This window comes from Nomascus leucogenys, chromosome 7b, assembly GCF_006542625.1.
Source record: "Nomascus leucogenys isolate Asia chromosome 7b, Asia_NLE_v1, whole genome shotgun sequence".
NCBI lineage: Eukaryota > Metazoa > Chordata > Mammalia > Primates > Hylobatidae > Nomascus > Nomascus leucogenys.
The window spans coordinates 8,325,370-8,352,761 of record NC_044387.1 but is presented as its reverse complement, the minus strand read 5'-3'; the positions used below and the strand labels follow the sequence as shown (position 1 = coordinate 8,352,761).

The window sequence follows — 27,392 nt, the reverse complement described above, 5'->3', positions numbered from 1 at the left end:
TTTACAGAAATTTGGAGGAAGGTAGAAGTTATTGTCTTGAACCATAAGATGTCTGTTTGAAGTCTTCGAGCTCCTCAAGGGTAGGCTGTATGTCCTGTTTACCTTTGATCCTCTCAGCATAATGCTTGGACCAAAATGGAAGCTCAGCAGACACTGGTTGAATGAATGAATAGATGACATACAATTGTTAGGCTATGTTCTTGTTTTGGATTTAGAAAATATGCGTATTGTGTTATGCAACAAGACTGAGTCTTGGCTGGGTGCAGTGGCTTACGCCTGTAATCTCAATACTTCGGGAGGCCGAGGTGGGTGGATCACTCGAGGCCAGGAGTTTGAGACCAGCCTGGCCAACATGACAAGACCCTGTCTTTATAAAAATACAAAACAACTAGCTGGGCATGGTGACGCACACCTGTAATCCCAGCCACTCGGTAGCCTGAGGCATGAGAATCTCTTGAACCCGAGAGGTGGAGGTTGCAGTGAGCCATGATCATGCCACTGCACTCCAGCCTGGGCAACAGCTCAAGACTCAGTCTTAAAGAAAAAAAAAAAGACTGAGTCTTACACACCTTTGCGTCTTTGTGTCTCTATGAGTCTTCACACAGAGCTTGGCACATTGTAGCTGCTCAGTCAGCACTGTTTGTGCTGAATTGAACCAATGAGATACGTACAAAGGGGCTGTCTCTCACTACTGGGGATTTAAAGCCACCCCGAGGCTGTTGACAAGCTGTTCTGGCCAAGGCTGAAGAGGTTGTCCTGTCATAAAGCCCCCCTAAGACATGATGTCACACAGACACCACTCTCTGTGCAAAAGGGGAGGCCTGTGCACTGAACTCCCAGACTTAGCTGGGCCTCAGTGCTCTTGTCGGGTTTGGTCGTAGAGCCCAAGAGGAGGTGGATAAGCTGCCTGACACTGATCTGGTAAACGGATTATCTGCAAATTTCTAGCATCATCAAGGTTGGCCTCTTTGGTAAGCAGGCCTAAAAGGCTGCCCTCAGTAAACCACCCAAGCAGGTGAAAATTATCTTTTTGCCCCAAGCCTACCTTTTCTGCAACCTTTTCTACTTGGCATGCCCCTTCTACTCCTCTTCTCTCCTTTAGGACTCATTCTCTCTCCTTTCCTCCTCTAAACCTCCTCCAAGAAAAAGACCTGATAACCTCGCTTACACCGGGTTATAGATGACTAACAAAGCTTACTATTGAATATATTGCTAGCAGAAATCTGAATAAGATACAGCAACTTTTCAACTCTGATCAGGGCTTTAAGCACTAGGATGAACCACAGCCATGTAATCATTCATTTGGTTACTGAGCTCTTGCTGTGTCCCACGCATAGGGGCAGCTACTGGGGGTTTGACAGTGGACAGACCTAAAGTGGTCCCTCAGTCGGGACAGTACAGTACCCTAAGAGCACTGAGGAGGGCCACCCCACCTGAACTCAGGTAGTCAGGGAAGCCTTCTTGAAAGCCATGGAGAAACACATTCTGGGTAGAGAACAGCACATGCAAAGGCCTAGAAGTGAGTGTCTGAGGTGGAAGTTCAGAGTCTTTGTCATCAGCAGGACATGGAGCAACACTGACACTGAGATTTAGGCAGAGACAGACAGACAGAGACAGAGATAGAGAGACAGAAACAGATACAGAGACAGAGATAGAGACAGAGTTAGAGATACAGAGAGAGATAGAGACAGAAAGATAGAGATACAGAGATAGAGGCAGAGACAGAAATAGAGAGACAGAGATAGAGAGAGAGAGAGAGAGAAGAGTGGGAGGCAGGGGGAAAACCAGAGCATGAGAGGTCAAGCAGCCAAGAGAAAAGGCGAGGTCGTTAAAGAAAGGGTCAGCTGGGGCCGGGTGCAGTGGCTCACGCCTGTAATCCCAGCACTTTGTAAGACCGAGGCGGGCGGATCACGAGGTCAGGAGATCAAGACCATCCTGGCTAACATGGTGAAACCCCGTCTCTACTAGTAAATACAAAAAAAATTAGCTGGGCCTCGTGGCAGACTGCCTGTAGTCTCAGCTACTCGGGAGGCTGAAGCAAGAGAATGGTGTGAACCTGGGAGGCGGAGCTTGCAGTGAGCCGAGATCACGCCACTGCACTCAAGCCTGGGTGACAGAGCAAGACTCCGTCTCAAAAAAAGAAGAAAGGGTCATCTGGGTTTGGTGACTAGGAGTGTACTTGTGACCTCAGTAAGAGGGGTTTCAGAGGCTTATGGGGACAGATACAGGTTGAAGTGGGTTGTGGAGTGTGGGAGAGGTAGAAAGCAGTAAACAACTCCCCTGCCAACACCACTCTCAGGAGACTGGTGTGAAGGGTAGGGGTCAGGACACTAGCTGGAGAAGGCATATGGGTTCAAGGGAGAAGGGCTTTTTTCTTTTTAATAGAAGAGATCAGCAATGTGTTTAGATGCTGATGGAAGGAGCCAGAAAAAAGGAAAAGGAGAATATTGAGGTGAGACGAGATCTTCAAATGCCCAGGTGAGAAGACCAGATGAAATGGGGCACAGGAGTAGGGCTAGCTTCGGAGAGGGAGGGCAGCCTCCTCCCCTCCTCCCCTGGAAAAGAAAATGGCCTGTGAGAAGCTGGTGAGTGAATGGGTTTGGTGGCAGCAAGTTGAGGAAATGCCCATCTGATGGTGTCTATGCTCTCTGCTGAAAGTGAGGAAGACAGGGTGGAGTTAGAGGTTAAAGAGAGAATCTAAGGGCCAGGCACTGTGAGGAGGGCCGGGCACTGTGAGGAGGGCAAGGCAGGAGGATTGGTGGAGCCCAGGAGTTCAAGACCAGCCTGGGCAACATAGTGAGACCCTGTCTCTACAAAAAAATTAAAAATTAGCTAGGCGTGGTGACGTGTGCCTGTGGTCCCAGCTACTCAGGAAGCTGAGGTGGGAGGATCACTTGAGTGCAGGATGTTGAGGCTGCAGTGAGCTGGGATCACGCCACTGCACTCCAGCCTGAGTGACACAGCAAGACTCTGTCTTAAAAAAAAAAAAAAAAAAGTGGCTAGCCTCGGTGGCTCACGCCTGTGAGACCAGCCTGGCCAACATAGTGAAACCCCGTCTCTACTAAAAATACCTTAAACCCAGGAGGTGGATGTTGCAGTGAGCCGAGATCATGCCAGTGCACTCCAGCCTGGGCGATTTTTTTGAGACTCCGCCTCAAAAAAAAAAAAATCCTCCATAGTCATCTGTAGTCAACCCTTCCTCCTACTCCCACACCCTGGCAATCAGTGAACAGTTTCCTGTTCCTGTAGTTTTGCCTTTGCAAGATTGTCATATAAATGGAAACGTATGGTAGCCTTTTCAGTCTGGTTTATTTTACTTAGCACAAAGCATTTGAGATTCATCTAGTCACGTGTATCAGTAGTTTGTTCCTTTTATTGAGTGGTGGTCCATTGTATGGATGTGCCAGAACATTTGGACTATTTCTAGTTTGGGGCATAAAATCACTATTAATATTCACGTACAAGTTTTGTGTGGACATAGATTTTCCTTACACTTGAGTAAAGAGCAAGCAGTGGAATTTTTGGGTCATATGGTAAGTGTAAGTTTAATTTTGTAAGAAACTCAAACTTTTTCAAAGTGGCTGTCTCACCAGCAATAACCGAGAGGTTCCAGTTGTTCTACATCCTCTCCAGCATTTGTTATTTTTGAAAGCCATTCTAAAAGGCATATTTCAATTTTTATTAGATCAGTATTGAAGATTTACATTATTAAACTATGTAAACAGGCCAGGCATGATAGTTCATGCCTGTAATCTCTGCACTTTGGGAGGCCAAGGCAGGAGGATCACTTGAGCTCAGAAGTTCCAGAGCAGCCTGGTCAACATAGTGAGACTCTGTACAATAAATCAATCAATCAATCAATCAGAAAAAAATTAGCTAGGTCAGGCACAGTGGCTCCTGCCTGTAATCCCAGCTACTTGAGAGGTCAACATGGGAGGATTGCTTGAGTCCAGGAGTTCGAGACCAGCCTGGACAACATTGAGAGACACTGTCTATTTAAAAAACAAAAATTAGCTGAGTGTGGTGATGCCCTGTGATCCCAGCTACTAAGGAGGCTGAGGTAAGAGAGTCACTTACTTGAGCACAGGTTGTGGAGGCTGCAATGAAACGTGATCACTGCACTCCAGTCTGGGCAACAGAGCAAGACTCTTTCTCAAAACAAAAAATGTAGACAGTAGTCCCAGTTGAGTCATGATTTTAGTTTTTCTTCTCTTTCTTTAGTTTTCTGTGCATCTATTATATAATTAATTCATCCAAATTTTCTGCCAAAAATAGAAATCTCTTTGCAATACATTTAGACAGATCAGGTCATTTCTCCATATGATCATTTTCATGGAGACATATGTCAGGAGCCCTCCATCTCCTTGATTCCATCTGGATGGAGCACCCTGGAGGTCTGCTGCCCAGCTGTCCTCCTGAGCTCCCCATTCACCCTTATGCTCAGGGGCTCTCCCTGCCTGTTGTGCTGGGTCCCATGTTATCTTCTTTTCTATTTCTCCTTTATTTTAGTGAAGTACAACCTCCGGTTGCTTCCTGAGGGGTAGTCTTGAGACATTTATGTATCCGAAAGGACCTCAATTCATACTTGCATAGCATTTGGCTAGGTATAGAATTCTAGATTGGAAATATTTTCTCTCAGATTTTGAAGGTCTTCATTATCTTATAGCTTCAAAGGTTGGTGTTGAGAAGTCTGATGAATGTTGAATTCCTGAAGCTCAGACTTTTTTATCTCTGGAAGTTTTTAGGTTCCGCTCCGTCCTCAGTGTTGTGAATTTTCTTGACAACAAAATTGGGGCTGGGTCCCCTTCATTCATTGTTGTGAACACTTGGTGTTTCCTTCTCTACTGGAAACTCATGTTCTTCCTCTGTGAGAACTTGTCTTGACAAAAAAGAAACGTATTTATTAGACATCTCTCCCTGCCTCCTAGTCTGTTGTCTCTGCTGCCTCTTTCAGAAACATCTAAACAATAATTTAGCTGTTGGAGCTCCTGACCTCTTCTCTGTTCTTTCTGGAATATATTTTTTTCAAGTTTAGCTTCTATACTTTGATTAGATTTTGCATTCTTATTATTATATATATATTTTTTTTAAGGCAAGGTCTTTTTCTGTTGCCCAGGCTGGAGTGCAGTGGCACGATCACAGTTCACTGCAGCCTTGTTCCTGGACTCAAGTGATCCTCCCACCTCAGCCTCCCAAGCAGCTGGAACTACAGGTGTGTGCCACAACACCCAGCCAGTATTTTAATTTTTTGTAGAGATGGGGTCTCCTTAGGTGGCCCAGGCTAGTGTTGAACTCCTAGGCTCAAGCAATCCTCCTGCCTTAGCCTCCCAAAATGCTGGGATTACAGGCATGAGCTAAGGCACCCAGACTATATTTTTGTCAAGAATTAGTGGTGGTGGGTGTTTGAACATTTTTATTTTAGAGCCTCCTATTCTTATTTCATGAATGCAAAGTTTTATCTTTCTCTTTTTTTTTTTTCGAGACGGAGTCTCGCTGTGTCCCCCAGGTCGGAGTGCAGTGGCGCGATCTCAGCTCACTGCAAGCTCCGCCTCCTGGGTTCACGCCATTCTCCTGCCTCAGCCTCCCGAGTAGCTGGGACTACAGGCGCCCGCCAACACGCCCGGCTAATTTTTTGTATTTTTAGTAGAAACGGGGTTTCACCATGTTAGCCAAGATGGTCTCGATCTCCTGACCTCGTGATCCGCCCGTCTCGGCCTCCGAAAGTGCTGGGATTACAGGCGTGAGCCACTGCGCCCAGCCCCTAAAGTTTTATCTTTCTAAAGATATCAATTATAGATTTTTTTTAAGAGAGTTTGACTCTTGTTGACCGGGCTGGAGTGCAATGACGCGATCTTGGCTCGTTGCAGCCTCCACTTCCTGGGTTCAATCGATTCTCCTGCCTCAGCCTCCCGAGTAGCTGGGATTAGAGGCACCCGCCACCACACCTGGCTAATTTTTTGTATTTTTAGTAGAAACGGGGTTTCACCATGTTGGCCAGGCTGGTCTCGAACTCCTGACCTCAGGTGATCCACATGCCTCAGCCTCACAAAGTGCTGGGATTACAGGTGTGAGCCACCCTGCCCAGCCCAATTACAGATTTTTTAGGTTTAGGTGTTGACAGTAGCTCTCACCTCAGCCTTTTCTCTCTCCTTGTCATGCAGCCCACAAGGGAGATGGTCAGGCCAGTGTGGGGGCTAATGAATAAATGCTACACTGTGCCCACTCAGGTGGGTAAGGGCTGGTACTCTCTTCCCCTGGAGTGGGGCGGCTGTGCTGGCACCCTTGGCAGACACAGTATGGGGGACTGCATCTGGAGAGGATGGGCCAGTCGGGGAAGGACTGCTCGTCACTCATAGCTGTGTGTCACCCCTCCCACATCCCTCTGCGGAGACGCAAAGTCAAGAGTAGGAAGAAGCCAACCTCGGAGGTAAGGCTTCCCCTGGAAGGCCCAGGGCTGGGGCTCTCTCCTTTCAGAGCTCAGTTAGACCCAGACACACGGCAGGGAGTCCCAGGGCTAGTGGCAGGCCCCTCCAGGAAACTCACAAGGTTACCACAGCTCAACTGAAAAGGAAGAACTTCCCAGGACTGTGACACCCCAGTGTGAGAACAGGAGGATGAGGTGCTCTGAAGGCCTTTCTGCCCACAGTCTGCCCTCTTATTCGTCCTGCAGGTCACGACCCCCAGGAGACCTGGAGGACTGAATGCTGCTGCCCCCAAGGAGGAGGCTGCCGTCTTATCCGAGGAGGGACAGCAGGTGAAGTCCCCAGGGGAGGAAGCACCTAGCCCCATTCCTGCTGAGCAGGAGGTGGCAGGTACCCCAGACTGGGAGGTAAGGACAGCCCCGTGCTTCAACTGGAACGTGTCCAGCGTGGGTCTGACTGAGCAGCCATGGAGCACTGCAGAGTGGGAGGCAGCAGGGCAGGGAGGCAGTGCTGGAGGCTGGCTCAACCCTAAGACCAGCAGGCCAAGCTGCCATCCCAGGGGAGCGAGGACGTCTGTGCAGAGCTGAGAGGCAGCAGCCATGTGTGAACAGACTGGGCCTCATCCTGGCCCCACCGACTTCGTGTGGACAGAGCCTGTTTCCCTGTCTGATCTCAAAGAACCTGCCTGATCTCACTGCTGGATCCCTCTTCTTCCTGCCAGGAAAATAAAAAGGTTCAAAAGGAAGTTGCTGCGTATCCATCTGGTAAGACCACTGGCCCAATGTGCTGCAGGGGGCTGCTTCCACCCTGCTTCTCAGTGACTGCCAGGGTCACAGACACCCCAGCCCTTTCCCACCTTCCTGACCTGGGGAGGGGAGGGAAGCAGCCCAGGAGTCAGGTGCCTTGACCTTCCTGGGAGCCTCCTTGGGTGGGCAGGAACTCCGGGCCACTCCCCTGAGCTGGCTGCATCCCTACCTTTCACCACAGCTGACCTGGCCCTGGGGCATCTCAGAGGGAGGGTTGGTTGCTCCCAGGAGGGGACTCACAAGGCTGCCGGTTTCTACTTTGCAGAGGACTCTGAGGACAGCAAAGAGCAAAGGCCCTGGGACTGGGTCTCTGTGCCCATGACAGAGCTCTGGCTGGGCTGGTTCTCAGCCTCTAACACCCCCAAGACTCAGAACCGTGAAGAAAAACTTCCCAATAAATCCAAGAGTTGCTGCTGCTATAGGCCAGGCTGCCACCTTTCGGGGCCTCCGTCTTCAGACAAACCCAGCCTGGCTTCATCCACGCTCTCTGTCCCCACAGCTGCAGGAACAGCACTTCCTGCCACCGAGCCGTGTGACCACAGTGGATTGTCTCTGGAGGGGCCCAAGGGGGCCCTGGCCACTTTTCTGACTGACTCGGTGCCAGGGGACAGACCAATGTCCCTCTCGTGCTGACATCCGGGCCACACCCTAGCATGAGGGCATTTACAGAAATGCTGGCAGAACTGCTGCCAGGGAGGCTGTAGGGTCCTCTGGCAAAAGAGGCCTCAGGTGGCTTCTCAGAGTGTCTGCGGTTCTCTATCCCAGGCTGTTCCTTAAGAAGGTCTGCCCAGGACACAGGTAATCAGATGCTCATTAGAAACTCTTGGGCACTGCCTGTGTGCCCAGCCCAGCCCATTATGTCAGTGAGGACAAACGTGGAGGACAGTGGTCCCTGCCCTTGGTTGGGGCTCCAGGCCAGCAAGGGCCACAGCCCCAGAAGGCAGAGCAGGAAGACAGGACTTGGGGCAGGTGAAGTAGCCTTCTCATTGGCAGAAGGGAAACAGAAGCCCAGGGTGGGGAAGGGCAGGCCCAGGGTCACACGGGGTAATGGCAGAGCCAGGACTAGGGTCAGGGTCTCTGGCTCTCAGCTGCCCATGCCACCTCCTCCTCCTCTGCCCACCCCAGTGCCTCATGGGTCCAAGGTTGACTCCTGTAGCTATGGCAGGCCTGTGGGCCCTGGCCTGACCCCTACCGGGAGGATGGCACCTAGGGTTGGAGCCCAACAAGTGTCCTCCAGCGCCAGCCTGGCCCTGAGTGCAAACTTGTCACTGGTCAGGGGTCTGTACAGCAGCATCCCTGAGGGCCCAGAGAGGTAGCCAGTCGTGTGGTGAGGTGACGAGGCTGAGGGCGGTGGCTCAGTCCTGGGCTTCCATGGGGCCTTCCCAGGGAACGTTCTAGCACCTGCCGACTGAGCCCTGGGAGGTAGCCCTGGCATATAGCTCCCTGACGCCATGATTTGTCTTCCTTTTTGGGGTGTCATATATGAAGGGAGGTGACTGTTGTGATGGTGCTGGCAGGACTGCTGCCCCTGATGTGGGGTGGGCTGAGTTAGGCCTGAAATGTGGGCCTCCAGGCTGAGTCCTGCCCTCCCCACCACATCCAGGGCTGACTGACACCTCTAGTCAGTCCATTCTGGCCCCTTCCCCAGATGCCAGGACAATGTAGTCCTTGTCACCAATCTGAGCAGTCAGAGTTGGGTCAGTGGGGGACATGGGATTATGGGCAAGGGTAACTGACATCTGCTCAGCCTCAACATACCCCTGTCTCAAACGTGGCCAGGCAGTGGGGTAAGCAGGAATGAGGCAGGGGTGCGGTTGCCCTGAGGAGGATGATCCCAACAAGGGTCTGGGCAGGGGACCCAAGTTGGAACTACCACATTGCTTTATTGTACATCAGGGCCCCTGGCTAGGGAGCAGGCTGGGGACTAGGTACCCCATTCTAGCGGGGCACAGCACAAAGCTCGTAGGGGGATGGGGTCACCAGGAAAGCAAAGACACCATGGTGGCTGGGCCGGGGCTGTCCGGCGGGCACTGAGAAGCTGAAGCGCTGCAGCAGGCAGGTGAAGAAGAGGAAGAGCTCCATGCGGGCCAGGGGCTCCCCGAGGCATGCGCGGCGGCCTGTGGGGAGGGGAGGGGCGTCAGTGAGCCTGGCTCCCAGGCGATACCCCTGCAAGACTCCACGGAAGGGGACAGGGAGCTGGGCTCCCCACAGGCACCTGCTGAGAAAGGCAGGAAGGCCTCTGGCTTCACAAAGTGGCCCTGGGCATCCAGGAAGTGTTCGGGGTGGAAGCGGAAGGGCTTCTCCCAGACGGCCTCATCCTTCAGCACCGATGACAGGTTGGTGAAGAGTGTCGTCCCCTGGGCAGGAGACGCAGGGTGAGAGTGGGGACTGGGCTCTAGGATGCTGGGACCCCTGCCACCAAACACACGGGGGACACACACTACCTGGCACACAGCTGGACTCTGTAACAACTAGTCCTGCACCCGAGAAGCTCCACAGTACCCTCTCCGACCCCATAGCAGGGCGCAGTCACCTCTTAGAGGCACCCACACTGCTCCCTCTCCCTACAGGCATTGGGTCCTCCAACATTCTGGCAGGTCCTGGTCTGTCTTCCCCATTAGACTGGGACTCTGGATGGACAGGCCAGTCCTGCCTCTATTCTGGACCCCACACCCAAGCGGGGACAGTTGATGTGGTGGCATTGAGGACTGGGTGGCCAGGATTCCTGGACTGGGCCCACCTGGCAGTGGCCATGCTGGGGCTACCACCAGGGGCTGGTGCTGAGCTGGGGTGAGGAGGGCGCCAGCCCTACCTTAGGGATGTGGAAGCCCTGTACTTCGATGTCACGGGATGTCATATGGGTCACACCCAGGGGGACGATGTCCCCAAAGCGCTGCACCTCGTGAATCACGGCAGTGGTGTAGGGCATGCGAGCCTGGTCACCCATCTCTGGTCGCCGCACCTGCCCTATCACGTCGTCGATCTCCTGTTGGACACGGCCTGGACAGACATGCATCCCCACAATGGGTCAGCACCCAGAGGGCCTGGCCCTGACACTCCTTCCTGCCTCCTATGTCGGAGGAGGTTAGGCTCACAGGATCCTGGTCAAGCCTGTGCTTAGAGCCCCGGGTGTCCCAGCAAAGTTCACGGGCCCCCGCCTGTACCCTTCCTCCCTCGGCCCCTGCACTGGGCCCCAGCTGGGCTCACGCTGCACATCCGGGTGTAGGATCATGAGCAGGAGGCCCCAGGCCAGCGTGGTCGAGGTGGTCACCATCCCAGCCGAGAACAGGTCAGCCACCACTATGCGCAGGTTCTCATCATTGAAGCTGCTCTCAGGGTTCCCCTTGGCCTGAGCAGGGCCCAGAGGGTACTCAGGGGACAGAGCGGGGTAGCTCCCAAATGACCTCCCATTCTGCACCTGTCAGCCCAGATGCGGCTCGCCGGGTGATGCACTGGCCCAACCTTTTGCCCAGCCTCCCCTCATTGCTCCCGGGATGCTCCACCCACCACCCTTGCCCCCCACCGTGGTAGCCGCTTTCACCTTCTCCATCTCTGCCAGGAAGGCCTCAGTCAGGTCTCGGGGTGGCTGGGCTGGGTCCCAGGTCATCCTGTGCTCAGTTAGCAGCTCATCCAGCTGGGTCAGGAAAGCTTTTTGGGAACGTAGGACCTTGCTAGCCACCCCAGGGATGCGCAGGAGGACGGGGACAGCATTCAGCACCTACACCAGACACAGAACGGGGTCTCAATCCCTCCTGTGCTCTGCGTTCACCTGGACCAGTCTCAGGCCCCAGCCATCTCCAGGAAGACCCAGGGCCTGCCTGTCTTTACCACTGACCTCCGCAAGTCCCTCCCCAAGTGCCAGCCTCCACCCTCTCCTTGCCCAGAGGAGAAACCTAAAATCAACATCTCCAATGTGGACAGGGGGTACAGAGTCCTTGGCCTTTGCTGGTGCCCCCTGAACCGGGCACACCTCTCCCACGACCATGTCTGAGATGTCCCCTCCGTCTCCAGGCCCTTCTTACAGTGAGGTCTCCTGGAATGTCCTTTCCCAAACTCTTCTATGTAAATTCTGCTCTTCAGAGGCCCCAGTGCAGCCCCGGCACCTCTCAGGAGCTTGCCCTGCAAAGACCCCCTCTGTTTCTCCCCCGCACCTCGCGGAGGAAGCCCGTCTCCTCCTTCAATCCCTCCTGAGCTAGGTCCAGCAGCCTGAGGAGGCGAGGGTCGTCGTACTCGAAGCGGCGCCCGTAGGTGAGGGAGGCAATCACATTGCTCACGGCTTTGTCCAGGAGGCCGTTGGGGCGAAAGGGGCGTCCTGGGGGCGGGAGATGGCGGGTCAGGGATCGCCTTCCCCGTCCCCCGCCTTCCCAGTTCCCGCTTTGTGCCCCTCTGCCCATCACCCACCGGAGTGGTTGGCGAAGGCAGCACAAAGGCAGGCAGCCTCCTCGGTCACCCACTGCTCCAGCGACTTCTTGCCCAGGCCCAAGTTGCGTAAGGTGGACACGGAGAAGCGCCTCTGCTCGCGCCACGCGGGCCCATAGCGCGCCAGGAACACCCCTGGGGGCGGGACGGACACGTGCCCCTGGCCATGAAGGCATTGGCCCCACCCTCCATCACCCACTCCAACCCTATGATCCCCTTGGTCTCCCGCAGTCCCTGGCCCTGTCCAGCTGGGCACAGGGCCCACTCTTTGTGCACCCACCTTGCTCCCCTGGCTGAGGCAGGGCTTTGCCCCACCTCGTCTCTGCCCACCCTGACCGCCTTTCCACTCAGGGAAGATCCCGCGTGCCCCGCGCCACCCACACTGAGCCTACAGCACAGGTGCGGTCCTTGCCCCCCACTTCGACACCCGATTCCAGCTGGGAAATGCGCCAGCCTCACCCACTGGGCTCCTGGCAGGTCTCGGCAGTGGCCCCGCCCACTCGCCACAAGCCCCGCCCTCGTCCCCACGCTCACACCTCCCCAGTGCAGGTGGTTTCTTGGCCCACTGTCCCCACTCGCTGGCCTTTCTGCTTCACGTCCACGACCCCACGCCCTCTCCGCCCAGCTCGGACTACGGTCACCGCCCACCCAGGTCCCACGGAAATCTGTCTGTCCCCACCGCCGCTTGCCTTGGGAACGCGGCCCGAAACCCAGGATCTGGGTGATAGGCACAGGGGGGCGGTCGGCGGTGTCCTCGCCGCGGGTCACCATCGCCTCGCGCACGGCCGCCAGCCCATTGAGCACGACCACCGGCGTCCAGGCCAGCTGCAGGCTGAACACGTCCCCGAAGCGCCGCCGCAACTGCAGAGGGAGGGTCAGGGCCTCTGTCAAGCCAGGGTCCCCCCAGACTACAGGTCCTAGTCTTATTTGAACCTTGGACGACCCCCGGGGCTACCAGGAGTGAGCAGGTGGAAGGAGGAGACCCAGCCTCCTGATCCTGGGGCAGGGGTGGGGTTCACACCTTCTAGGATGGAGGAACTCAGTTTGGATGCGTCACCCAGGTATGACCTTGCAAGAGTCACCAAAATTGCCCATAGGCCCCAGTTAGCATCCCATTTTACAGATGATGGTCCATGCCGGTGAGCAGTGAGGCCCGAGGACCCACAGTGCAAAAGGTTTGAACCAGGTCACTGCACCCCCTTCATCCTTGATTTCCTGATTTAAACGGCACTCAGGACTCTGACTCGTCTTCCATTCCCAAGGCCTTTCCTTCTGGTGTCAGCAGAAGGGACTCTGTGCTCCATAACATATGTTGCCCAATGGGCTTGCACGCCCACTGCCAAGTCCAGCTCCACCTCCAGGCCCTTGCCCTACTCTTCCTTGGACTTTGGAAAATCCAGTCCTTCATGCCATGTATAAATGCCCTCCCCCAGGAAGTCCCCCAAACCTGCTTCCCCTTCTCAGCCTGGCTTCTGGTCCAGACTGTGGTTTCACCCACCACCCATGTTTGCTGGTGGTGGGGGATCCTCAGGACCTCTGCCGCCCTCCAGGACCTCCTCCCTCACCTGGTCGAAGCAGTATGGTGTGTTCTGGAAGTCCACATGCAGCAGGTTGCCCAGCCCGGGCAGTGGCAGGGGGCCTGGTGGGTAGCGTGTAGTCCAGCGTTGGCGCCGGTGCATCAGGTCCACCAGGAGCAGGAAGATGGCCACTATCACGGCCAGGGGCACCAGTGCATCCAGCCCCATGGCTGCCTCACTGCCCACTGGGCTCCTCTGGACACACCTGGCACCCCCACCCCACCAGGCACAGAGGACCAGGCAGGACACTCTCAGCACACCGAGTGCATGACCGTTCCCTTATAAAGGGAGCTGATGATGGCCTTTGCCCTCTGCTGTGAGCCAACCTGCTGTGTTGACTGTGCTGCCAGTGGGTGGCAGGGTCAGGCTAGGGTGGGTAAGGGCTGCTCCAGAGGCTGCCCCTGCTTCCCGCTCCAGGCCCTTACCCAGGGTAGGCCGGTGGAGGGGCCTGGTCGGAGAAGTCACCCCCTCTCCCCACTCCAAGCTCCCGAAGCCCACACAGGATTCTGGGATAAGCAGGGTTTCAGTGGGCCTAGCCATCCACCCCCCAGCTAGGCTCATACACCCTAATGTGGTCACAACCCCTCCTCCAGAACATGGCCTTGCCCTTTCCTTACCCCCACCTGCCCATTCCAGAGTGACCTTCAACACCCTTATCTGTCACTGGCACTTACCTGGGGCCTTAGGGAGCTCCTGATGATGAGAGGCGCCATGGGCCTGGTCCCTTCACTTCACACTGCACTCTTGACATGCACAGACGCTATGCACACACCTGATGGTGCACAGATCTCTTGTCCACTCTCAGACACTTGTCCACTTGTTCACACTTGCAGGGACACGATCACACACCCACAAAATCACCTACAGAAAGACAATATTCACATGTACACACACACTGACACTCAGGGCACACATTCTCACACACACCATTCACACACACATACAGACCCGGCACCCAGCACCGCGCTTCCCAGCCATGCCCGAGGTTTCCTGGATGGGACCTCTCCTGTCCAGAGGCTGCTCCCAGTGAGCCTCAAAGCTGTCACCTGGATCCCAGCCCAGCCCACATTCCTGGGCTCCGGCCTGGCCATGGCTTCTTGTTTGCAACAGCGCTGTTCCCAGAGCTCCCAGTTGGTAGCCTGAAGGCCCTTGCCCCAGCCTGTGACAACATCCTCCAGGGCTGCCTGAGGGTCGTCGTCCTCCACTGCTTTCTGTCCTCCATGTTTCTGATTAGAAATCTGGTGGGAACATTATGGAGGATCCTTTGTTCAGGATATGTTTTTTTTTTTTTTTTTTTTCCTTTAGACAGGGTCTCACTTTGTTGCCCAGGCTGGAGTGCAGTGGCAGGATCATGGCTCACTGCAGTCTCAACATCAAGTGGACCCCCTGCCTCTCAAGTAGCTGGGACTACAGGCACCACCTAGCCCAATGTTTTTTTTTTTTTTTTTTTGGAGACAGAGATTTCCTCTTGTTGCCCAGGCTGGCGACTCCCCTCCATTGTGCAATGATGCAATCTCGGCTCTCTACAACCTCCACCTCTAGGCTTCAAGCAATTCTCCTGCCTCAGCCTCCTAAGTAGCTGGGATTACAGGTGTGTGCCACCACGTTCGGCTTTTTCTATTTTCAGTAGAGATAAGGTTTCACCATGTTGGCCAGGCTAGTCTTAAACTCCTGACTTTAGGTGATCCACCCACCTCAGCCTCCCAAAGTGCTGGGATTATAGGCATGAGCCACCGCACCCAGCCCCAGCTAATTTTGTATTTTTTGTAGAGACCGGATTCTTCCAAGTTGTCCAGGCTGGTCTTGAACTCCTGGGGTGAAGCGATCCTCCCACCTGGGCCTCCCAAAGTGCTGGGATTACAGGCCTGAGCCACTGTGACTACTTGATATGTCTCTCCTCTTTTGCTGCTTTCAGAATCCTGTCTTTTGTGAGAGGGCAGCCGCTGGGCCCTGGACTTCTACGGGATCATCCACTGAGGATGGGAGGACTGGGGCCTGTACAGGTGGATCGTGTGGCGGCTGCCACGCTTGGAGCCAGTGCTCACCGAGCACGTGGCGGCTGTGGAGCTGGACGCAGGGTTGATAAGTCTGCTGGGGGTGACAGACTTATCCATGAGTGGTACTTGACGTGGCTGCAGAAGGCGGATGTGGTCGTGGCAGAAGTGACACAACTATCCCTGGGTATAGGCTATGAACTGGGCCAGGCCACAGCCCTCAATAAGTGAGTCCTGTGCCTGCTCCAGCCGCAGTCTGGCAGAGTGCTGTCGGCCATGATCTGGGGAGCAGCAGATGGCTCTGGGTTCCAGGTGTGGGACTACGGAGAGGGACAGGTGGAGGCCCTGCTGCATGGATAGGTTGAGGCTGATCCTCCTGAGTAGGTTGCCTCCCCTAACCCAACCATTGGACCTAATCCCATCTTATTTAATTATTCTCATCCCAGACACTGCTCTAGTACCAATCCTGGCTCTTTGCCCCAGGAGCAAATTAAAAGGTACATTTACAATTCTAAAAAAAGAAAAATCTGTCTTTTGACAGTGATTATGGTGATGCTTATGGCTGAAGATCTCTTTGAGTTTACCCTACTTGGAGTTTGTTGAGCTTTTTGGATGTACAGATTAATGTTTTTCATCAAATTTGGGAGGTTTTCAGCCATTAATTCTTCAACTATTCCTTTACTCCTTTCTCCTTGTCTTCTTTCTTGGGACTCCCATTGCGTGCATGTCAGAAAGCTTGACAGCGTCTCCAGGTCTCTGGATCTCTGTGCGTTGCTCTTCATTCTTGTTCCTGTTCCTCAGAGGGGGCTACCTCAGGTGGCCTCTCTCCATAGTCACAGGCTCTTTCTTCCAATTGTTCCAATCTGCTCTTGGGCCCCTGGGATGAATTTTCATTTCAGTTATTTTACCCTACAACTCCAGAATTTTTATTTGGTTCCTTTTTATAACTTGTTGTTTTTTTTTTTTGTTTTCTGGGGTATCGCTCTGTCGCCCAGGCTGTAGTGCAGTGGTGCAATCTTGGCTCACTGCAATCTCTACCTCCGGGTTCAAGCGATTCTCCTGAGTAGCCTCCCGAGTGGCTGGGATTACAGGCATGCACCACCACACCTGGCTAATTTTTGTATTTTAAGTAGAGATGGGGTTTCACCATGTTGGCCAGGCTGGTATCAATCTCTTGACCTCGTGATCTGCCCACCTCAGCCTCCCAAAGTGCTGGGATTATAGGCGTGAGCCCCCATGCCCAGCCCCTTTTTATAAGGTTTATCTCATTATTGATATTCTCTAATTGGTGAGACATTGTTCCCACACTTTCCTTAGTTCTTTTGACATGGTTCTTTTCTTTTTCTTGGGAGAGGGTCTGTCACCCAAGCTGGAGTGCAGTGGTACAATCATAGCTCACTGCAGCCTCAACTTCCTGGGCTGAAGTGATTCTCCTACCTCAGCATCCTGAGAGGCTGGGACCATAGGCAGCCAACTAATTTTTTAAATTTTTTGTAGAGCTAGGGGTCTCACCACATTTCCTAAGCTGCTTTCAAACTCCTGGGCTCGAGCAATCCACCTGCCTCAGCTTCCCAGAGTGCTAGGATTATAGGTGTGAGCTACCGCACCAGGCCTACACATGGTTTCTCCCTTTGAAGTGCTAGCCAGGCCTGACCATGCTTAGCTTCTGAGATCAGCAGGTTCCAGGTGGTGCAGCCTTAGATGCAACATGTTTTAGGTCTTTGAACATATTTAAATGAGCTGACTTAACGTCTTTGTCTAGCAATTGCAACATCAGGGGCTGGTCCCATTGGTGACTTTCCCCGTGTCTGGGCCGTCCTTTCGGGTTCCTTTCCGTGTCTCATAATTTGTTGTTAAAACCTGGACATTTCACGGGTGATAATGTGGCAACTCTGGAAGTCAGATTCTCTTCCCTGCCCAGGGTGTGTTATTGTTGCCCGTTGAAGCTCTTTCTTTGCTGAGTGACTTTTCTGGACTAATTCTGACTAAGCATTAATGTCTCCATTCCCTGTGAGGTGTGGCCACTGAAGCTTCTCTTCAGTTACAGCAGTCGTCAGCTAATGACTGGTCAGAGAGTTCCTTAGGTGCCTGGAAGCGAAGTCTTTGCCAGGTGGGTCTCTCTGTGTGTGCCAGGCGTGGCTTCAGCGCTCGGCCAGGCAGTGCTCAACTTTCCCTTAGGCGTCACGTGCTGTCTGCACAGCACCTCAGGTCAGTAACGGGTGAGGGCTCAGGGCCTTGCCGGCCTGCCTGAATATGGGCACAGCTGCAGACAGCCTTATACACGTGCAGGGCACCTGGATTCCCAAGAAGGGGCAAGAGCTGTTCAAAACCACTACAAGCTGGACATGGTGACTCACACCTGTAGTGTCAGTGACTCAGGAGGCTGTAATGGGAGGATCACTTAAGGCCAGGAGTTTGAGAACTAGCAAGACCCCATCCCCCATCCAAAAAAACAAAAACAACAAAAACTCACTGTGGACAGCTCATGCCCCAGCTGCTGCTTTTTAACTCCAGCTGTTATCCATCACCACAGGCAGCTTCGATTTCAGCCATGGATCTGATGACTTTCAACAAACCTTCCTGACGAAAATGCTGTTTCCACCAGAAGAGATCTCAGGACAAATGTAGACAGCCCTGGCAAGTGGGGTCTGTCTAGGAGCCAGCAGACTGGTGAAAGACTGACAGTTCTTGGGGAATTAGGTTTCTGTTTTGGAGATGGCGTTTCACACTTATCACCCAGGCTGGAGTGCAGTGGTGTGATCTTGGCTCAATGCAACCTCTGCCTCCCAGGTTCAAGCAATTCTCCTGCCTCAGCCTCCTGAGTAGTGGGGATTACAGGCGCCCACCACCACACCCAGCTAATTTTTTGTATTTTTAGTAGAGATGGGGTTTCACCATGTTAGCCAGGCTGGTCTCAAACTCCTGACCTCAGGTGATCCACCCATCTCGGCCTCCCAAAGTGCTGGGATTACAGGTGTGAGCCACCCTGCCCAGCCCAATTATAGATTTTTTAAGTTTAGGTGTTGACAGAGCTCACCTCAGCCTTTTTCTCTCTCCTTGTCATGCAGCCCACAGGGGAGACGGTCAGGCCAGTGTGGGGGCTAATGAATAAATGCTACACTGTGCCCACTCCGGTGGGTAAGGGCTGGCACTCCTCTTCCCCTGGAGTGGGGCGGCTGTGCTGGCACCCTTGGCAGACACAGTATGGGGGACTGCACCTGGAGAGGATGGGCCAGTCGGGGAAGGACTGCTCGTCACCCATAGCTGTGTGTCACCCCTCCCACATCCCTCTGCGGAGACGCAAAGTCAAAAGTAGGAAGAAGCCAACCTCGGAGGTAAGGCTTCCCCTGGAAGGCCCAGGGCTGGGGCTCTCTCCTTTCAGAGCTCAATTAGACCCAGACACACGGCAGGGAGTCCCAGGGCTAGTGGCAGGCCCCTCCAGGAAACTCACAAGCTTACCACAGCTCAACTGAAAAGGAAGAACTTCCCAGGACTGTGACACCCCAGTGTGAGAACAGGAGGATGAGGTGCTCTGAAGGCCTTTCTGCCCACAGTCTGCCCTCTTATTCGTCCTGCAGGTCACGACCCCCAGGAGACCTGGAGGACTGAATGCTGCTGCCCCCAAGGAGGAGGCTGCCGTCTTATCCGAGGAGGGACAGCAGGTGAAGTCCCCAGGGGAGGAAGCACCTAGCCCCATTCCTGCTGAGCAGGAGGTGGCAGGTACCCCAGACTGGGAGGTAAGGACAGCCCCGTGCTTCAACTGGAACGTGTCCAGCGTGGGTCTGACTGAGCAGCCATGGAGCACTGCAGAGTGGGAGGCAGCAGGGCAGGGAGGCAGTGCTGGAGGCTGGCTCAACCCTAAGACCAGCAGGCCAAGCTGCCATCCCAGGGGAGCGAGGACGTCTGTGCAGAGCTGAGAGGCAGCAGCCATGTGTGAACAGACTGGGCCTCATCCTGGCCCCACCGACTTCGTGTGGACAGAGCCTGTTTCCCTGTCTGATCTCAAAGAACCTGCCTGATCTCACTGCTGGATCCCTCTTCTTCCTGCCAGGAAAATAAAAAGGTTCAAAAGGAAGTTGCTGCGTATCCATCTGGTAAGACCACTGGCCCAATGTGCTGCAGGGGGCTGCTTCCACCCTGCTTCTCAGTGACTGCCAGGGTCACAGACACCCCAGCCCTTTCCCACCTTCCTGACCTGGGGAGGGGAGGGAAGCAGCCCAGGAGTCAGGTGCCTTGACCTTCCTGGGAGCCTCCTTGGGTGGGCAGGAACTCCGGGCCACTCCCCTGAGCTGGCTGCATCCCTACCTTTCACCACAGCTGACCTGGCCCTGGGGCATCTCAGAGGGAGGATTGGTTGCTCCCAGGAGGGGACTCACAAGGCTGCCGGTTTCTACTTTGCAGAGGACTCTGAGGACAGCAAAGAGCAAAGGCCCTGGGACTGGGTCTCTGTGCCCATGACAGAGCTCTGGCTGGGCTGGTTCTCAGCCTCTAACACCCCCAAGACTCAGAACCGTGAAGAAAAACTTCCCAATAAATCCAAGAGTTGCTGCTGCTATAGGCCAGGCTGCCACCTTTCGGGGCCTCCGTCTTCAGACAAACCCAGCCTGGCTTCATCCACGCTCTCTGTCCCCACAGCTGCAGGAACAGCACTTCCTGCCACCGAGCCGTGTGACCACAGTGGATTATCTCTGGAGGGGCCCAAGGGGACCCTGGCCACCTTTCTGACTGACTCGGTGCCAGGGGACAGACCAACGTCCCTCTCGTGCTGACATCCGGGCCACACCCTAGCATGAGGGCATTTACAGAAATGCTGGCAGAACTGCTGCCAGGGAGGCTGTAGGGTCCTCTGGCAAAAGAGGCCTCAGGTGGCTTCTCAGAGTGTCTGCGGTTCTCTATCCCAGGCTGTTCCTTAAGAAGGTCTGCCCAGGACACAGGTAATCAGATGCTCATTAGAAACTCTTGGGCACTGCCTGTGTGCCCAGCCCAGCCCATTATGTCAGTGAGGACAAACGTGGAGGACAGTGGTCCCTGCCCTTGGTTGGGGCTCCAGGCCAGCAAGGGCCACAGCCCCAGAAGGCAGAGCAGGAAGACAGGACTTGGGGCAGGTGAGGTAGCCTTCTCATTGGCAGAAGGGAAACAGAAGCCCAGGGTGGGGAAGGGCGGGCCCCGGGTCACACGGGGTAAGGGCAGAGCCAGGACTAGGGTCAGGGTCTCTGGCTCTCAGCTGCCCATGCCACCTCCTCCTCCTCTGCCCACCCCAGTGCCTCATGGGTCCAAGGTTGACTCCTGTCCCTAGGGCAGGTCTGTGGCCCACAGGCCTCATGCATGGCCCTTGGCCAAGCCTGTGGGGCCTGCCTGACCACCTACTGGGAGGATGGCACCTACGGTTGGGGCCCAACAAGTGTCCTCCAGCGCCAGCCTGGCCCTGAGTGCAAACTTGTCACTGGTCAGGGGTCCGGATAGCAGCATCCCTGAGGGCCCAGAGAGGTGGCCAGTCCTGTGGTGAGGTTGAGAGGTGTCAACGTGCTGGCGGTCCTCGCTTGTTCTTAGCGCCTCCTTGGCCTCAGCGTCTGCTCTGACCACGCTTGAGAAGCCCTTCAGCCTGCTGCTGCACTGTGGGAGCCCCTCTCTGGGCTGGTAGAGGCTGGAGCCAGCTCCCTTTGCTTGTGGGGAGTTATGGAGGTAGATGCGCAGGTGGGAACCTGGGTTGCTCGCAGGCCAGCGCCAGTTCCGGGTGGGCAGGGGCTCAGTGGGCCCTGCACTCGGAGCGGCTGGCCGGCGCCTCCAGCCCCAGGCAGTGAGGGGCTTAGCTCCTGGGCCAGCAGTTGCAGAGGGGACACCGGGTCCCCCAGCACTGCCAGCCCGCCCGCGCGCACCACACTTGAATTCTCGCCAGGCCTTAGTCGCCTCCCCGCGGGGCAGGGCTCAGGACCTGCAGCTTGCCATGCCTGAGCCTCCCCACGGTGGGCTCCCTGTGAGGCCCGAGCCTCCCTGACAGGCGCCTCCCACTGCTCCGCGGCGCCTAGTCTCATCCACTGCCCAAGGGCTGAGGAGTGCAGTTGCCCGGCGTGGGACTGGCGGGTAGCTCCGCCTGCGGCCCTGGCATGGGATCCACTAGGCGAAGTCGGCTGGGCCCCTGAGTTGGGTGGGGACTTGGAGAACTTTTATGTCTAGTCAGAGGATTATATATGCACCAATCAGCACTCTGTTTCTAGCTCTGGGTTTGTGGATGCACCAATTAGCACTCTGTATCTAGCTAATCTGGTGGGGACTTGGAGAACCTTTATTTCTAGCTAAAAGATTGTAAATACACCAATCAGCACTCCGTGTCTAGCTCAAGAATTGTAAACACACCAATCAGCACCCTGTATCTAGCTCAAGGTTTGTAAATGCACCAATCAGTGCTCTGTGTCTCGTTAATTCTAGTGGGGACTTGGAGAACTTTCAGGTCTAGCTAGAGGATTGTAAATACACCAATCAGCACTCTGTGTCTAGCTCAGGGATTGTAAATGACCAATCAGCACCCTGTCAAAATGGACCAATCGGCTCTCTGTAAGTGGACCAATCGGCTCTCTGTAAGTGGACCAATCAGCTCTCTGTAAAATGGGCCAATCAGCAGGATGTGGGTGGGGTCAGATAAGGGAATAAAAGCAGGCTGCCCGAATCAACAGCAGCAACCTGCTCACCATCATTCTTTTGTTGTTTGCGATAAGTCTTGCTGCTGCTCACTCATTGGGTGTACACTGCCTTTATGAGTTGTAACACGGGAAGGTCTGCAGCTTCACTCCTGAGGCCAGTGAGACCACAAACCCACCGGGAAGAATGAACAACTCCGGATGTACTGCCTTAGGAGCCTTAAGAGCCGTAACACTCACTGAAAGTCTGCAGCTTCACTCCTGAAGCCAGCAAGACCACGCACCCACCAGAAGGAAGAAACTCTGAACACGTCTGAACATCAAAAGGAACAAACTCTGAACACAGCGTATTTAAGAACTGTAACACTCACTGTGAGGGTCCATGGCTTCATTCTCAAAGTCAGTGAGACCAAGAACTCACCAATTTTGGACACAAGGTGACAGGCTGAGGGCCGCGGCTCGGTCCTGGGTTTTCCTGGGGCCTTCCCAGGGAACTTTCTGGCACCTGCTGACTGAACGCTGGGCGGTAACGCTGGCATATAGCTCCCTGATGCTATGATTTGTCTTCCTTTTTGGAGTGTCATAGAGGAAGGGAGGTGACTGTTGTGATGGTGCTGGCAGGACTGCTGCCCCTGATGTGGGGTGGGTTGAGTTAGGCCTGAAATGCGAGGCCGGGCCCGGTGACCCACGCCTGTAATCTCAGCACTTTGGGAGGCCGAGGTGGGCGGATCACGAGGTCAGGAGATCGAGACCACCCTGGCTAACACGGTGAAACCCCGTCTCCATTAAAAACACACAAAAAAATTAGCCGGGCCTGGTCGCGGGCGCCTGTAGTCCCAGCTACTCGGGAGGCTGAGGCAGGAGAATGGCATGAACCTGGGAGGCAGAGCTTGCAGTGGGCCGAGATCGCGCCACTGCACTCCAGCCTGGGCGACAGAGCGAGACTCTGCCTCAAGAGAAAAAAAAAAAGAAAGAAATGTGGGCCTCCAGGCTGAGTCCTGCCCTCTCCACCACATCCAGGGCTGACTGACACCTCTAGTCAGTCCATTCTGGCCCCTTCCCCAGATGCCAGGACAATGTAGTCCTTGTCACCAATCTGAGCAGTCAGAGTTGGGTCAGTGGGGGACATGGGATTATGGGCAAGGGTAACTGACATCTGCTCAGCCTCAACATACCCGTCTCAAACGTGGCCAGGCAGTGGGGTAAGCAGGAATGAGGCAGGGGTGCGGTTGCCCTGAGGAGGATGATCCCAACGAGGGCGTGGGCAGGGGACCCAAGTTGGAACTACCACATTGCTTTATTGTACATCAGAGCCCCTGGCTAGGGAGCAGCCTGGAAACTAGGTACCCCATTCTAGCGGGGCACAGCACAAAGCTCATAGGGGGATGGGGTCACCAGAAAGCTGACGACACGAGAGTGGCTGGGCCGGGGCTGTCCGGCGGGCACTGAGAAGCTGAAGCCTTGCAGCAGGCAGGTGAAGAAGAGGAAGAGCTCCATGCGGGCCAGGGGCTCCCCGAGGCATGCGCGGCGGCCTGAGGGGAGGGGAGGGGCGTCAGTGAGCCTGGCTCCCAGGCGATACCCCTGCAAGACTCCACGGAAGGGGACAGGGAGCTGGGCTCCCCACAGGCACCTGCTGAGAAAGGCAGGAAGGCCTCTGGCTTCACAAAGTGGCCCTGGGCATCCAGGAAGTGTTCGGGGTGGAAGCGGAAGGGCTTCTCCCAGACGGCCTCATCCTTCAGCACCGATGACAGGTTGGTGAAGAGTGTCGTCCCCTGGGCAGGAGATGCAGGGCGAGAGTGGGGACTGGGCTCTAGGATGCTGGGACCCCTGCCACCAAACACACGGGGGACATACACTGCCTGGCACACAGCTGGACTCTGTCAACTAGTCCTGTGGCCAAGAAGCTCCTGAGCTCCCTCTCTGACCCTATGGTGGGGAGCAGTCACACCTCCCGGGGGCACCTAAGCTGCCCCCTTTCTCTACAGGCACAACTTTCTGGCAGATCCTGGTCTGTCTTCCCCATTAGACTGGGGCTCTGGATGGACAGGCCAGTCCTGCCTCTATTCTGGACCCCACACTCAATCTGGGACAGTCGATGTGGTGGCATTGAGGACTGGGTGGCCAGTGTTCCTAGACTGGGCCCACCTGGCAGTGGCCATGCTGGGGCTATCACCAGGGGCTGGTGCTGAGCTGGGGTGAGGAGGGTGCCAGCCCTACCTTAGGGATGTGGAAGCCCTGTACTTCGATGTCACGGGATGTCATATGGGTCACACCCAGGGGGACGATGTCCCCAAAGCGCTGCACCTCGTGAATCACGGCAGTGGTGTAGGGCATGCGAGCCTGGTCACCCATCTCTGGTCGCCGCATCTGCCCTATCACGTCGTCGATCTCCTGTTGGACACGGCCTGGAGAGACATGCGTCCCCACAATGGGTCAGCACCCAGGGAACCAGCCCTGACGCTCTCCTGCCTCCTGTGTTGGAGGAGGTTAGGCTTACAGGAGCCTGGCTAAGCCTATGCTTGGAGCCCCGGGTGTCCCAGCTAAGCTCAGGGGCCGCCTCCTGTACCCTTCCTCCCTCAGCCCCTGCACTGGGCCCCAGCTGGGCTCACGCTGCACATCCAGGTGTAGGATCATGAGCAGGAGGCCCCAGGCCAGCGTGGTCGAGGTGGTCACCATCCCGGCAAGGAACAGGTCAGCCACCACCATGCACAGGTTCTCATCACTGAAGCTGCTCTCAGGGTTCCCCTTGGCCTGAGCAGGGCCCAGAGGGTACTCAGGGGACAGAGCGGGGAAGCCCCCAAATGACCTTCCATTCTTTATCTGTCAGCCCAGGTGCCACTCACCAGGTGATCCAATGGACCCACCTTTTTTGCCCAACCTCCCCTCATTCCTCCCGGGAGCTTCAACCCACCACTGGTACCCACCATGTCAGCTGCTCTCACCTTATCCATCTCTGCCAGGAAGGCATCAGTCAGGTCTTGGGGTGGCTGGGCTGGGTTCCAGATCATCCTGTGCTTAGTCAGCAGCTCACCCAGCTGGGCCAGGAAAGCCTTTTGGGAGTGTAAGACCTTGCCAGCCAGCCCAGGGATGCGCAGGAGGACGGGGATGGCATTCAGCACCTGCACTAGACACAGAACGGGGTCTGGATCCTTTCTGTGCTCTGCGTTCACCTGGACCAGTCTCAGGCCCCAGCTGCCTCCAGGGAAGACCCAGGGTCTGCCTGTCCTCAAAACTGATCTCCCCCAGTCCCTCCCCAAGTGCCAGCCTCCACCCTCTCTCCTTGCCCTGGGCTGCCAGAGGAGAAACCTAAAATCAAAATCTCCAATGTGGACAGGAGACACAGGGTCCTTGGGCTCTGTTGGTGCCCCCTGACCCGGACATACCTCTCCCACGACCGTATCTGAGATGTCCCCTCCTCCTCCAGGCCCTTCCTCTTGCAGTGAGCTCTCCTGGAACGTCCTTTCCCAAATCCCTCTATGCAAACACTGCTTCTGGGAGGCCCCACTGCAACCCTGGCATCTCCCAGGAGCTCGCCCTGCAGAGACCCCTCGCTCCGCACCTCGCGCAGGAAGCCCGTCTCCTCCTTCAGTCCCTCCTGAGCTAGGTCCAGCAGCCTGAGGAAGCGAGGGTCGTCCTACTTGAAGCGGCGCCCACAGGTGAGGGAGGCGATCACGTTGCTCACCGCTTTGTACAGGAGGCCGTTGGGGCGAAAGGGCCGTCCTGGGGGCGGGAGATTCGGTTCAAGGGTCTCCTTCCCCGTCCCCAACCTTCCCAGTTCCCACTTTGTGCCCCTCTGCCCATCACCCACCGGAGTGGTCGGCAAAGGCGGCACAGAGGCAGGCGGCCTCCTCGGTCACCCACTGTTCCAGCGACTTCTTGCCCAGGCCCAAGTTGTGCAAGGTGGACACAGAGAAGCGCCTCTGCTCGCGCCACGCGGGCCCATAGCGCGCCAGGATCACCCCTGGGGGCGGGACGGACACGTGGGCGTTGCCATGATGGCCTTGGCCCCACCCTCCGCCACCCACTCCAACCTTGGCGCTCCACAAGGTCTCCCCCAGTCCCACTCTTTGCTCACCCACATTGCTTCCCTGCCTGGGGCAGGGCTTGGCCCCACCTCTTCTCTGCCCACCCTGACCACCTTTGCACTCAGGGACGATCCCGCCCACCCCGCCCACGCTGAGCCCGCAGCATAGGCGTGGTCCCTGCCACCGCCACTTCGACACCGGCTTCCAGTGGTGAAAAGCGTCAGCCTCGCCCACCAGGCTTCTGGCGGGTCTGGGCAGTAGCCCTGCCCCCTCCCAGCCCACAGACTCGCACCTCCCCAGTGCAGGTGGTTTCCTGGCCCACTGTCCTCAGCCCACTCCCTGGCCTTTATCCCTGTTTCACGTCCAGGACCCCACGCCCTGTTGGCGCAGCTTGGACTACGGTCACTGTCCACCCGGGGCCCACGGAAACACGGTCTCTGTCCCCATCGCCGCTTGCCTTGGGAACGCGGCCCGAAGCCCGGGACCTGGTAGATGGGCGCAGGTGGGCGGTCAGCGGTGTCCTCGCCGCGGGTCACCATCGCCTCACGCACGGCCGCCAGCCCATTGAGCACGACCACCGGCGTCCAGGCCAGCTGCAGGCTGAACACGTCCCCGAAGCGGTGCCGCAGCTGCAGAGGGAGGGTCAGGGCTTCCGTCAAGCCAGAGTCCCCCCCAGACTACAGGTCCTAGTCCCAAGTGAGCCTTGGGCGACCCCTGGGGCTACCAGGAGTGAGCAGGTGGAAGGAGGAGACCCAGCCTCCTGATCCTGGGGCGGGGGTGGGGTTCACACCTTCTAGGATGGAGGAACTCAGTTTGGATGCGTCACCCAGGTATGACCTTGCAAGGGTCACCAAAATTGCCCATAGGCCCCAGTTAACATCCTATTTTACAGATGATGGTCCATGCCGGTGAGCAGTGAGGCCCGAGGACCCACAGTGCAAAAGGTTTGAACCGGGTCACTGCACCCCCTTCATCCTTGATTTCCTGATTTAAACGGCACTCAGGACTCTGACTCGTCTTCCATTCCCAAGGCCTTTCCTTCTGGTGTCAGCAGAAGGGACTCTGTGCTCCATAACATATGTTGCCCAATGGGCTTGCACGCCCACTGCCAAGTCCAGCTCCACCTCCAGGCCCTTGCCCTACTCTTCCTTGGACTTTGGAAAATCCAGTCCTTCATGCCATGTATAAATGCCCTCCCCCAGGAAGTCCCCCAAACCTGCTTCCCCTTCTCAGCCTGGCTTCTGGTCCAGACTGTGGTTTCACCCACCACCCATGTTTGCTGGTGGTGGGGGATCCTCAGGACCTCTGCCGCCCTCCAGGACCTCCTCCCTCACCTGGTCGAAGCAGTATGGTGTGTTCTGGAAGTCCACATGCAGCAGGTTGCCCAGCCCGGGCAGTGGCAGGGAGCCTGGTGGGTAGCGTGTAGTCCAGCGTTGGTGCCGGTGCATGAGGTCCACCAGGAGCAGGAAGATGGCCACTGTCACTGCCAGGGGCACCAGTGCATCCAGCCCCAT

The 27,392-nt window shown here is 55.9% G+C and overlaps 3 protein-coding genes across 8 annotated transcripts in view; 1 reads left to right on the top strand and 2 right to left on the bottom strand.

Moving 5' to 3' along the window:
- The window catches only part of LOC100579716, a 47,301-nt gene extending 27,207 nt beyond the window's left edge, over window positions 1–20,094 (top strand). Inside the window, exons 3-7 of one of the 5 annotated variants that reach the window (XR_004030910.1) lie at window positions 6,671–7,186; window positions 7,494–8,026; window positions 17,752–17,888; window positions 18,797–19,312; window positions 19,620–20,094. Coding sequence is in view for 1 of the 5 variants with exons in the window: in XM_030815438.1 (XP_030671298.1) it covers window positions 6,320–6,427; window positions 6,671–7,009 (447 nt within the window). In the remaining 4 variants the exon portion in view is untranslated. Of the gene's footprint in view, window positions 1–6,267; window positions 6,428–6,670; window positions 7,187–7,493; window positions 8,027–14,773; window positions 14,816–17,751; window positions 17,889–18,533; window positions 18,554–18,796; window positions 19,313–19,619 lie in introns of those variants that run through there. The other 4 variants (XR_001116031.2, XR_004030911.1, XM_030815438.1 and 1 more) reach the window with 4 other exon arrangements.
- Window positions 9,092–14,535, bottom strand: LOC100606221 (cytochrome P450 2D6). 2 transcript variants are annotated; one of them, XM_030815441.1, is made up of 9 exons: window positions 13,213–14,535; window positions 12,337–12,508; window positions 11,630–11,782; window positions 11,380–11,540; window positions 10,770–10,946; window positions 10,436–10,577; window positions 10,041–10,228; window positions 9,444–9,585; window positions 9,092–9,345 (listed from the first exon to the last, which is right to left on the bottom strand). In XM_030815441.1, exons 1-9 carry the CDS (start codon window positions 13,390–13,392, stop codon window positions 9,167–9,169), a joined length of 1,494 nt encoding a protein of 497 aa, XP_030671301.1. In that variant the 5' UTR covers window positions 13,393–14,535; the 3' UTR covers window positions 9,092–9,166. The 2 variants fall into 2 exon arrangements, with proteins under 2 accessions (XP_030671301.1, XP_030671300.1); XM_030815440.1 differs by having other exon boundaries at window positions 11,380–11,782; window positions 12,327–12,508.
- A 3,037-nt stretch (window positions 20,095–23,131) lies between the features above and the next one.
- LOC100593769 (cytochrome P450 2D6-like) lies at window positions 23,132–27,392 on the bottom strand. Its single transcript, XM_030815437.1, is given in 9 exon segments — window positions 23,132–23,385; window positions 23,484–23,625; window positions 24,071–24,258; window positions 24,463–24,604; window positions 24,796–24,972; window positions 25,413–25,573; window positions 25,662–25,814; window positions 26,336–26,507; window positions 27,213–27,392. Coding segments are annotated over 9 exon segments (1,494 nt in total). The 3' UTR covers window positions 23,132–23,206.